Source organism: Miniopterus schreibersii (genome assembly GCF_964146895.1).
Source record: "Miniopterus schreibersii genome assembly, chromosome: 13".
Taxonomy (NCBI): Eukaryota; Metazoa; Chordata; class Mammalia; order Chiroptera; family Miniopteridae; genus Miniopterus; species Miniopterus schreibersii.
In genome coordinates this window covers 17,790,365-17,802,749 of record NC_138113.1, presented here as the reverse complement: position 1 = coordinate 17,802,749, position 12,385 = coordinate 17,790,365, and the positions used below count along the sequence as shown (strand labels likewise).

Genomic DNA, 12,385 nt, shown 5'->3' with positions numbered 1-12,385 from the left:
GGGGATTTGTTTTCTCATTCTAAATAAATGTTTACTTTCACCTCTGATTTTGATTCATAATTTGCTTTCTTAAAGAAGTCCCCCAAATTTGTAGCTGCTGTAGGCCCCACAAATCCTGGATCTGCTCCTAATAGGAGCTGCATGGCCAAGAGTCTAACTTACAATGGCCACCAATGGATATTTGGCCTTGCCTATGGCAACACATCCTGCAAGCAAATGCCATTTATCATTTGTATGACTTTTAAATAAAACAAAACAGCAACAACAACAAAAATTAAGAACCACTGCTCTAGACAGCGGAAGCCAACTTTACCAACGAATGATCATTACTATCCAGAATTCGGTGTTTGTTATTGCTCAGTGTTTGTTTACACTTTTACTACATATACCTGTTTATACATTGATATCGCCCCAGGTGCATGCATTCTAGTTACCTATTGCTATCATAGAACAAATTACCCCAAAACATAATGTCTTAAAGTACAGCCATTTCGTTATGTTTTATGACATCCCACTTTCTTGGATGGTCATCAAGACAAGCTTGAAATACAGTTCAGAAAAAGGAAAAGCCTGAGAGATAAATATTTGCCAGATGGATCTGGTGGCAGTGGCATTACCTGCCGATAGCTCAGTTTGAGCTGTTAAGGGAACTAGAAAGAAGGAACTCACATTCTAAACATTTATATTTGAGGACAGACCCCAAGAATATTGAGGGAGGGGAGAAATGGCAAGGGGGCAGGGGAAGTGTTTGAGATGTAGCGTTGACTTAACCATCAAAATATAGTGATGAAACTACTCTAGTGGTGGTGAATCCAAGGATTAAACAGGTTACAACAAGGACAATTAATTCTAAGGCCACTGTCAAGGTGGAATGTTTTGCCTGCCAACTAGCCAGTCAGTTTTTGGGAGTTTGGAATTCAGCTTGGGTGTGGGAAAGAAAGATTTGGCTGCTCTCCAGTTACAAATAAAATACCTTGATTGTAAGAAGGCCAATGTAGATATTGTCTTAATCTTAAAAGAGGCTAAGCTATGCAGTTCCTTCTGTGAAACACGGATTTCCCACTGACTTCAAAGGCACTCCTGAGGGCAGGGCAGTGATGGGGGGACATTAGGTGTCCAGACAGGCTCTCCAGGGTAGACATCATTCACTGCCCTGTTTCTCAGAGGAGATGAAAGCACATGGCAGTGTTTGCTTCCAGCTACAAGTTCTGTTTCCTGGTGGCTGCATTCACTCCAGTGTTACAGACTATGATACAGTTCCCAAAGAGTTCCTGCCAGTGTTCTTTGGAATGCTGACCTTAATTTAAAGCCCAGTCTCTATCTACATTTTGAAACATACTCAAGCTCAGCTCACAAATTTGGATTTCTGTTGCTCCCACTACAAAACTTTTTGGTGCACAGGATGACACCCAACCAACTGACCCACACCAGCCAGGGTGAAATCATGTAACCTTTTAAAGCCCCAGTTTCTTCTTTTGTAAAAGGCTGAGAATGCCAATAATCCTTGCCTCATAGATGTGTTTTGTAGATTAAATAAAATTATGAATAGGTATTGTTATCACTAATTATGCTCCTGAGCTTCAATCTCTTCTTAGACTTGATTGGAACAATTGTGACTGCCATGTACCCGCCACTGGACTAAATACTTTATCTGTGTTATCTGTAATCATCAGGACAAAAATTTTAGGAAGAGAGCTTTACTTTACAGCAGAGGAAACTGAGGGTTAGAGAGGTTAATTAACTTTCTTAACGTCATAAAACCAAGTCGTAGAGCTGGGGTCTAAACTCCAATTTGGTGTTCTTCTCACTAAGCGATACCGATGCTAACGTGTCCCAATTCAAGTCATTATCTCTGAAGATGAAGGGTGATTATTTCCCTCTGCATTCACTAGGTATGATCGTTGCCACCTTGGTGTCTTTGCTTATAGTTCTTTGCTGTGGATAGAACTAGAAAATATATTCATGTATACATACATATACACATCTGTACACATGCATACACATGTATATTTACACTTGTACACGCATATACATACACATACTTTAGAAATCTTTGGTTCACATCCATACCTTCAATTTAATCCATCCCATAGGGTCCATTTTGTCTCCACTTTTCATTATTTGTACGTCCCTTCCTCCTCATCGAGAACTCTCTCAACATCAAGACATTTGCACATTTGTTCAGATCTATAGGACATTTAAAATAGGCTCAGAATTGCTTTGTCCATGCTTCTGCAAAAACAAGCCTGCCAAAAAGAATCCAGGTTGTGTTTGATGCTCTTGCTCCAGCTTGACCAAGACAGACAAATATTGATCTTCTAATACTATGTGTGTAAATTACTTGGATTAGCTGGCTCTCTTTTTGTCTTCTTCAGTGTGGTTATGCCATTCATTTAAAATAGTTAAGATTCCATTTTATTTGCTTTAGTTTTAGTCCCCACTTTCCATCCTTGCTGATTTTATTTTTTTGACCATGCAGAACATGATCCACATGTGGCCAGCTGAAGCCCCCCTTTTCCTCCAAAAGTTCAAAAGTCAGCACTGTACAAAAAGATACACTCAGGGAAATGCCACTCGACTCTGCCTTCCTTCTACCTATTCCCCCACACCCCACTCCTTGGAGGCAACTGACTTTATTGTTTTCTGTTTAACCTGAGTTTCTTTTTGCACAGTTAAGTAGACATATGTGTGTATGTGTGTGTGTGTGTGTGTGTGTGTGTGTGTGTATATGTCTTTATTGATTTCAGAGAGAGGAAGGGAGAGGGAGAGAGAGAGAGAAACATCAATGATGAGAGAGTCATTGATCGGCTGCCTCCTGCACGCCCCCCGACTGGGGATCGAGCCCACAACCCGGGCATGTGCCCTGACCGGGAATCGAATCTCCATCTTCTGGATCCCAGGTCAATGCTCAACAGCTGAGCCACACCCGGCCCGGGGGGCTGTATATTTTCTTATTTCTCTTTCTTACACAAAACACTCTGCTCACAGGTAGCATACTACCTACGCTGTTTCGCAGTTTGATTTTCTCACTTAAAAAATACCTCTTGGAAATCACTCCGTATCAGTTCACAGAGATCTTCCTCTTCCTTTTCTTAATAGTTACCGAGTGCCGCACCACGCACATATAATAGCTTATTTCACTGGTCCCCTATGCTTGGATGTTTAGATAGTTGTCAGTTGCAAATAATGCTGCAGCGAATAACCTTGGGCAAGCATGTGCTTTTGTATTATTGCAGTTGCAGCTTCAGAGTTACTGCCCAGAGAGACTGGCCGTCGAAGTGTAAATGCAAATGAGGTCTGCTGGATATTGGCAAATGCCTCTCCACGGTGGTTATATCATTTTGCATTCCTGAGGAGAACGCGACGTATAAGAGTGCCCGTTTTCCTCTACATCCTTGCCAACAGTTTAATTGTAAGCTTTTGAATGTTTGCCAACCTGACGGGTGAGAAATGGTCTCTCAGTGTTCAGTGCATGTGTTTCTGAGGTCTCCCCCCCCTCCTTAAACTGCAGGAAGCCACTCTCTATCTAAATAAATGTTTGGAGAAATTAATAGCCCCTGGGAGCAGTCATCAGCCAGTGTCTGTTATGAGTTGATGTGCAGAAATTCCAACTTCTTCATCTCTGGGGGAGAGATCAGCCTTAGGTGTACCGATTCCCAGAGTTTCCCAGCAAAATCACACTTCAGTTGCCCACTGTGACAGCTGGGTCAATGAAGCACCCTTTAGTCGTTGGCTCTGGCTGCCCTAACAAAATACCACCCAGGGAGGGGCTTTAACAATAGGCATTTTCTGCCCTGGCTGGGTTGCTCCGTTCACTAGAGCATCGTCCTGATACACCGAGGTTTCAGGTTCGTCCCAGTCAAGGCACATACAAGAGGCAACCAACGAAGGCACAGATGAGTGGAACTGCAGGTTGATGCCCCCCCCCCAAGTCAGTTACAAAAGTAGACATTTTCGTACAGCTCTGGAGGTAGGAAATCCAAGGAAAGTGTCATCAGGGTTGGTGTCTAGTGAGGGCTGTGTTCCTGGTTTGCAAATGGCCATCTCACCGTGTCCACAAATGGCCTTTGTTTTGGGCATGGGGGGGGGAGCGAGTGAGCTAATTTTATTTTTCAGTTACTGTTTACATTCAGTATTGTTTTGTGTGCGTCTCGGAAGTGCTGCATAGTGGTTAGATAACCATGTATTTTACAGCGTTCCCCCCAGTGCTTCCAGCACCCACCTGCACCGTGCAGTTATTGCAATATTACTCACCATATTCCTCACGGTACGCTTTACGTCCCCGTGACTACTCTGTAAGTTCCGATTTGTACCCCCAATCCTGTCCCCCGGCCCCCGCCCCCTCCTCTCTGGCGACCATCAGTCTGTTCTCAGAGAAGGAATTTCTAATGCAGCTGCTGATATGGTAAAAACCCAAAAGACCAGGGGCCATGTATCACAGAAGTCTCCACAGGCTGTTTTTAAAGGTTTTTATTTACTTATTGATTGGAGAGAGACAGACAGACAGACATGGATTGTCCTTCAACTTATTGATGCATCATTGGCTGGCTTCTCCTACGCGCCCTGACCCAGGTCAGACCCACGACCTTGGCCCGTGGGGAAGATGCTCCAACCGCGAGCTCGGGCAGCGGCGCAGGGCCCGAGGGGAAGCCCACGGGGCAGAGCGGACCCGCGCGGCTCCTGTGGGGGGGGGGGGCGCTTCCCCGCTCGCGGCGGGGGGCTGGGCAGAGGGCGACCCGCGCGGCTCCTGTGGGGGGGGGGGGCGCTTCCCCGCTCGCGGCGGGGGGCTGGGCAGAGGGCGACCCGCGGGGCTCCCGTCGGGGGGGGGGGCGCTTCCCCGCTCGCGGCGGGGGGCTGGGCAGAGGGCGACCCGCGGGGCTCCCGTCGGGGGGGGGGGCGCTTCCCCGCTCGCGGCGGGGGGCTGGGCAGAGGGGGACCCGCGCGGCTCCCGTGGGGGGGGCGCTTCCCCGCTCGCGGCGGGGGGCTGGGCAGAGGGCGACCCGCGGGGCTCCCGTCGGGGGGGGGGGCGCTTCCCCGCTCGCGGCGGGGGGCTGGGCAGAGGGCGACCCGCGGGGCTCCCGTGGGGGGGGGGCGCTTCCCCGCTCGCGGCGGGGGGCTGGGCAGAGGGGGACCCGCGCGGCTCCCGTGGGGGGGGGGCGCTTCCCCGCTCGCGGCGGGCGCTGGCTGGAGGGCGGGGCGCGCGGCTCAGACGACGCGGGGGGCCTCCTAGGTACAGGGGAGCTGTTGCGAGCAAACCGCGGGGTGGGCTTTGGCAGGGAAGAAACACGAGGGACTCGTGCGGGGAAAATGGAGAGGAAGCGCGAGGCACGAGCACCGACGGGGGGCGGGGGGCGGGAGGGGCCCGGCCGGGGAGCAGGGTCGGGGAGCAAAGGCGGGAGGGGGCGGGAGAGGGCGGCCTGGCGCGGGGCGCGTCCGGGGTTCAGGAGGGGCGCTGCCGAGACTGGGTTTACTTGGTTCTCGGGAGAGCCCGTCGGGTTGCACGGACTAGCCCGGCGCTGGGGGTGCGCAGGGCGCGGGCGGGGTGAGATGCGGCGGGGGCGCCCCGTTCCTCCGGGGCGGGAGAGGCGGGACCAGGGAGAGGCAGCCCGCGGGGCGGGCGGGGCGGGGCGGGCGCCGAGGGGCGGGGCCGGAGGGCGGGCGGGCGGCGCTAGGACCCGCGGGCGCCGGCCGGCTCCCGGGAGGTTGATAAAGCGGCGGCGCCGTTTGACGTCAGCGGGGAGTTAATTTTAAATCGGTACAAGATGGCGGAGGGGGACGAGGTGGCGCGGAGGCAGCAGCCGCACCTGGAGCTGCGGCGCCGGCGGCGGACCAGCGACCCGAGCCCCGAGGTTAACCACGTCTCGTCCACGACCCCGCTAGGTACGGGCGGGCGGGGAGGCCGCGGGGCCCGGGCGGGGCGGGCGCGGGGCGCGGGCTCGGGCGGCAGGCGGCGGGGTCGCCGCCGCAGCGGGCAGAGCCCCGCTCCCGGCGCCGCGTCGGGCGGCCGGGCCTAACTCCGCCGCGCCCGCGCCCCGGCCGCGCGGTCCGGGAGGGCGCCCGTGCCCGCGGCTCCCGCAGCTGCCGGGCGAGCGGGAGGCGCGCGTCTGCGCCCGGCCCGGCCCCCTGCCCGTGGCCGCGTGGCTGCGGCCGCGCCCGCCCCGGCCTGAGGGGGCGGCCTTGAGCCGGGGCCCGCAGCCGGGCGCGGGGAGGTCGGCGGCGGGCTGGGTCCGGGGGAGCTCCGGGCGCCAGGACGACCTGTCGCCGGCGGGCGCTCCCCGCGCTCTGTCCCTCGTGCTGAAAGGGAGCTAGGGGCAGCGGGGAGCGGACGGAGGGCCCCCGGCGGCCTTCCAGGCGGGAGCCGCAGGGCCGAGTCCGCGCCCCTCGGCCCCCGCACCCATTCCCGCGATGGCGCGTGGCTGCGGTGCGTGTCCAGGTGGAGTTGTCAGAGTGCGTGTGAGCCGTGGACGAGCCAGTCACTCAGACCATAGCAAGGCCCGGTCACACCAAGGAAAGTGCCCGGGGTGCAGTCCCCGGACCTGCGCCCCGGTTTGGCCGAGCTGAGCGCCCGCTGTGTGTGTAAAGGGGCGCCCTGCCCCGCGGGACGCGTGTGCGGGGCGGCGCGCGCCCTGGCAGCACCCCTGCTTGTAGGAGTCGGCATTTGACGTTCCACGGCAGCGTTGAGTTGGGCGCGTGAAGTTCCGACTGAGAATGTTGCTGGTGCTTGCAGGCGTCACGTTTTCCAAGGCGTGTAAATGGTAAAAGCTTAGACTTGGGTCACTGCGGCCACGGCCAGGCAAGAGTTCGTTAACTACACTAACTACGAACTTGTGTTTTTCGGAAGTCTCTGTCCAAAACCTGACTAAGGTTTTGTGAGATGAAATGTAAAACATTTTGGCAGAATGTTAACTATGGAGACTCACTTTAATAGAAAAGTTTATGTGAAACACACTTCTTCCTGCACGGTAGCCCTTGGACGTGCCAGGGGTGATGACAAATTGTAGAGATTTGGTAAGGGGAAAAGAGCAGGAAATAAAGATAATTTTATTATTACCTGCCAACCAAAGCACATGACAGAACTGTTTACACAGAAAAAAAGGAAAAAAGGGAAGTTTTGTTCTAGATCTCTCCTGGTTGGAATTCTCAAGTCATTGTCTTGGAATACTGGTGGATTGGTTAATTTAGCGCTGTTGGACCCCAAGGAGTGTGCATGTGTGTCTATCAGTCTTTTTTAAAAAAAATTTTAAAATACATCTTTATTGATTTCAGAGAGAGGGAAAGAGAGAGAGAACCACCAGTGGTGAGAGTCATTGATCGGCTGCCTCCCGCGCGCCCCCTGCTGGGGATCCGAGTCCACAACCCGGGCCTGCGCCCTGACCGGGAATCCAACCGGGATCTCCTGGATCCTAGGTCGGTGCTCAACCCCAGAGCCACGGCGGGACATGTCTATTAATCTTTTTAAGGTAACTGTTTTAGTGTAGTTTCAAAGTGTCTTATGTACTTGTCTAATCAGAAGCTTAAATTTATGACTCAGTCATGGCTGTGAGCATCGTTTTTATGCTGTGGTACACTGAGAAGAGATGGGATCCTTAAAACTGCCTAAGCAGGGCTCACCATTTATTAAATGCTCAGTCTGCTACTCACAGATTTTATTCTTTTTCTTCTTCTTCTAGAGTTAGCCTGCACTTGATAGTCATTCCTAGCAAATGAATGCCTAAAACAGTTCCTCTCCCTGCTAATTTACTGAGTCACCCATTACTACATTAGAAACCAAATAAACTTAACATTTGTGTTTAAAGTAAGAGCAAACAGGCTGTGCATGAATAGGGACTAGTCATCTATTTTTGACTGTAGAAACTCTTTGTCTCCCTCTGCTTTCTGGATAACTAAAGTTGAAGAGCTAAGTTGGGGTGAGTCAGGTGCAACTCCAGTAGTTTAGTCTTAGGAAGATGCTTCATGTCTCTCTTAAGAGAAATGCTTACTCTTTTTTAGGAAATGTAGGATCCTTATAAAGCACTAACACTCATATTTTAATAATTTTGTAGGATGATAGGAATATGTGAATGTGATTATACCTAGTCAACTGTTTTGAAATGCTTTGAAATTATTTTTTGTGGAAGAAGGAACTGTCTTATAGTAAAGAGTTATTTATTATAAGGAAAATAAACTAGTTTAAAATGAGATTCTGGCCTTAAGTCGAGTGCACCTATTTTGGAATTCCTTTTTTGTTTGCTAATGTTTTATAACTTTAGGATAAAGTTTTTGAATATTCACAAGTAAAAGTAATTTCTTGAAATTGTTAGAATTTTTCCAAAATTGTGATTTTTCCATCTGTCTGATATTAGGCCAGCTGTTGAGAGCAGCTACCTAGAGGACTGTCACTTACTTTGATGCTGTAGTTCAGGACATATTTTAAAAACTGCGACAGTAGCAATATACATTTAAAAAATTGTTTATGTTCCATTGGAAGACCTTTTTGACATACATTTGTAAGCAAAGCCATTTGGCAGGCTCTCAAATTTAAGAGCCAGGTATGTTGGGAATAGAAGGTAAACTTTACCCAAGGAGATTTTCTTTGGGGGGGGGGTTGCTGGTAAACAGCTTTTTTTTTTTCTTTTTAAAAGTGTAAGGGTATTATAGTCTTTGTAGCTATTTTGGAGTTTCAAAGTTCAGGTGTATTGTTTACTTTCTTGGGCATTATTTAACTTAAGGAAGATAGTTGGGAATGTAGAATAACAACTTGATTCCCCAATGAGTTCATTACTCATGTAAGTTTCTTTCTATACTTTACTGTTAGCACCCGTAATACAGAAGACGGCTGAGGGCTTTCTCTAATAGCTTTAAAAATGGATAGCAGAAAAGAAAACAAGCCTGAAAATATGATGGTGATAATACTTGTTACTTTATAAAGCACTTTAAACACCTGGCCTTGATTGTATTTATTAAAACCTTCCTGTGAGGGAATTAAATTATTCCTGTTGGAGGGAGTGATTGTGGCACTCTTACTGCTGCTCCTCACCAGACTTAGAGGAGGGCAGGAGACCTTTCTTTATTGAAAATTGTCATATAATTAGGGATCACTGGGTAAAACTTTGAATAAAGTCTGAAATCATACTATTGAGAAGATAGGACTGTTAAAAAGTAAAGATGGGGCCCTGGCCGGGTGGCTCAGTTGGTTGGAGCATTGTCCTGTACACCAAAAGGTTGCAGGTTTGATTCTGGTTAGGGCACACACCTAGGTTTTGGGTTGGAACCCATGGATGTTTCTCTCTCTCTTTCTCCTTCCCCCTCCCTCCCTCCTCCCTTTCTCTCTGAAAAATCAATAAAAAAACATATCCTCAGGTGAGGATTTAAAAAAAAGTGCCTGGCTGGTGTGGCTTAGTGGTTGAGGGTCTGACCATGAACCAAGAGGTGACCAGTTCCATTCCTGGTTAGGGTACATGCCCGGGTTGCAGGCTCGATCCCCAGTAGGGGGCGTGCTTCTATCTCTATCCCTCTCCCTTCCCCTCTCTCTAAAATCTATAAAAATATATATGTATATATATATGTTAATTAAGGATAGGGCAAGTCATTAAGTGGAGTGGGAAATATTTTTTTAGTATTTATTGATTTTAGAGAGGGAGGGAGGAAGGGAAGGGGGAGAGAGAGAAAGAAGGGAACATGAATGTGAGAGAGAAACATAGATCAGTTGCTTCCTGCACCTACCCCAAGGGGATTGAACCCTCAACCTAGGTATGTGGGTATGTGCCCAAACCCACAACCTTTCCCACTGGGAGTGAAAATGTTAAAGTAGGAAAGGCTACGGTAGATACTGTAGAAGTAGGAGTAATGAAGTAGAACAATTTTGCTTGTTGTGGACATTGAGAAACATGAAGTGTTCAGAAGTACAGAGCCAAGATCATTATTTTAAAAGTGATTTTTTAAGTTACTGCTAAACACTTCTCTGTGTTTGAGTGTACACATATTTGCTAAACTTGAGTAGATTTTTTACAAATGTGTGTATATAAGTAGCCACCCTCACTACCCACTCTGGAGCAAATGGCTATAAGGTAGTTGGTTTTATGGACTGATGATGTCTGTTCGAAACAACTATTAAGTCATGAAAGACTAATTTATACATCCTGTGTACTCCCAAGGAGATAGTTTGCACTTCTGACTGACTTTGGGTTTAGTCTTCTGGCCAGTACAAGTAGAATCTAGGGGATTCCCTTGCTTACGTACCAGTTTAATAAAAATTATTCATACAATTTGTATTCCTATGGTGGGCATCAAAATAACCGGTAACTCTATTAACTTGGTGAAGTGTATAACTGATGAAAGTTGCTTATCAAGGGTCTGTAATACATTCATGTTTTTATTGCATAATACTCAGATTGTGGGGGTGATGTTTCCTTAACCAAGAGGAGAAAGGTAGTGTATGAAGAAAGATCAAGGAATAAAAACGCGAGTGACTTCACTTGAGCTCCCTGAGCCTTGAGCCTGTGACCCAGGGTGTTGATGATGATCCCCGAACAGGCCTGTTGTGGGAAACAAATGAGATGACAGGGTGCAAGTGTTCTGTAAATTGTCAAGTTGTCTGTGCTTAAGAGACAGTGATATATATGTAAGAATGTGCCAACTTGACTACATGTGTTATTATTTATATATTTGCAATCAGAAAGTCTTTTCTAATTGTTTTTCTGTAATGTGGACAGAGGTTTAGTTTGGGCAAAGGTGGTAGGTAAATTTTTAACTTTCTCTCTAAAATGATAATGTGTTCATGCTTAGGGTTATTGTGAGTATTAAATGTGATAAAAGTGCTTAACCTAGTAGTAGAAAACATTCTATTGATGGTTGTTATTACTATAATGTGTGGTTATCTAAGATCAGACTTTGAACTAAGAATTAATTTGTAAAATAGGTGACTTGAAAGGCCTTTGTTTAGTTTTGATAAGATAAAAATAAGCATTTATGCTTCTGTCATTTTAATAAACTTGCATTTTTAGAGATTCACTTAATGTGGCAAAATAGTCTTCTGAAATTGTTTATTTCTATTATAGGCTTTAGTATGAATTAATTTTTTAGTTAAGGTCGTGGCAGTTTCTAAGTAGAGTGCTTTTCAAACAGTAAATGTGCAGAGTCTAACTAGGGTCTGTTATGCACAAGAATGCCTAGAAAGTGATTGACTTGATACCACACGAATCATTATCACATACAGGAAACAGACAGAAAATTGATGTTTCTCTCTCTCTCCCCCCCCCCTTTCTACCTCCTTCGCCCTCCCACCTCCCTCCCTCTCAAATCAATATATAAAAAAAAGCTTAAGTAATCATTTATAGTAGAGTCACAGGTAGTGATTAGAACATAGTTATTTATTTATTTTTATATTTTTATTGATTTCAGAGAGAGGAAGGGAGAGGGGGAGAGAGAGAGTTAGAAATATCAGTGATGAGACAGTCATTGATCAGCTGCCTCCTGCACCCCCCCCCCGCCCCGCCCCATTGGGGATGGAGCCCGAAACCTGGACATGTGCTGTGACTGGGAATTGAACCAGGATTTCCTGCATCATAGGTCGATGCTCAACTACTGAGCCATGCTGGCTGGGCAGAACATAGTTATTTTAACTAAAGTCTTACTTTTGAGTTCTATAAACTTCCTATGACCTTCAGAATGGATTCAGAATGGAAGCTTGGATTTATTTAGTAATGAAAACTTTTCCCTCCTGGTGGTTGATATCAACCCTAGCAAACTTGTAGGTCTTTAAAAATTTTTTTTTGATTATTAAATAGATAATAATCTACAAATTCACTTTGAAGCGTTAAAGCCTTCCTTAAAGAAACTCTAAAGGGGGTGAAATTGGCACACTAAACAAGCTGTTCTTTCTGTATTTGAATGAATGGCTTTATGAGGTATTAAAAGTTGTATTAAGTTCACTTTTATCAGAATGGGGGGTGATTTTTTTATTAAGTTGGAGAAAAATTTTGGTAGGAAAATTACCCTTGTTCTTAGATTTTTTTTTTTGGAAGACAGTTATTAATCAGCTTTTCAGAAATCACTGTTTTCTTTTCATCAGCACTTTAATTTTAAAATAAATATGACAGTGTAGACTGGCTATGTGGAGTTTTTATTTAGAGTTGAGAGGCTTTTTATTGCAGGAAAATGGCAGTACACTTGGATATTTTAAAAAAATTGTAAAGTAGGCTAGAAGGTCAAGGGAAGGTCAGTTGTAGCTGATGCCAAATGCCTTAAAACTGGATGTTATGATAGAAATTTAAAAAAAATTATTTTTATTATTGACATTATTACAGATGTCCCCCATTCTCTCCCCTCCTTCTGGCTTAAGGTAGAAATTTACTGCCTTTAAGTTATAGCTAAACTTGTGATTGAACAGGATTTGTGGCTGCAGCTC

At 47.0% G+C, this 12,385-nt stretch overlaps 1 protein-coding gene across 3 annotated transcripts in view; it reads left to right on the top strand.

Annotated features, from left to right (window-relative positions):
• Nucleotides 1-5,732: 5,732 nt before the first annotated feature.
• ATL2 (atlastin GTPase 2) overlaps nt 5,733-12,385 on the top strand; it is a 46,671-nt gene continuing 40,018 nt past the window's right edge. For all 3 annotated transcript variants that reach the window (XM_081156678.1, XM_081156679.1, XM_081156680.1), the window contains exon 1: nt 5,733-5,880. In XM_081156678.1, coding sequence (XP_081012804.1) covers nt 5,763-5,880 — 118 coding nt within the window. In that variant the 5' untranslated portion in view covers nt 5,733-5,762. The remainder of the gene's footprint in view (nt 5,881-12,385) is intronic.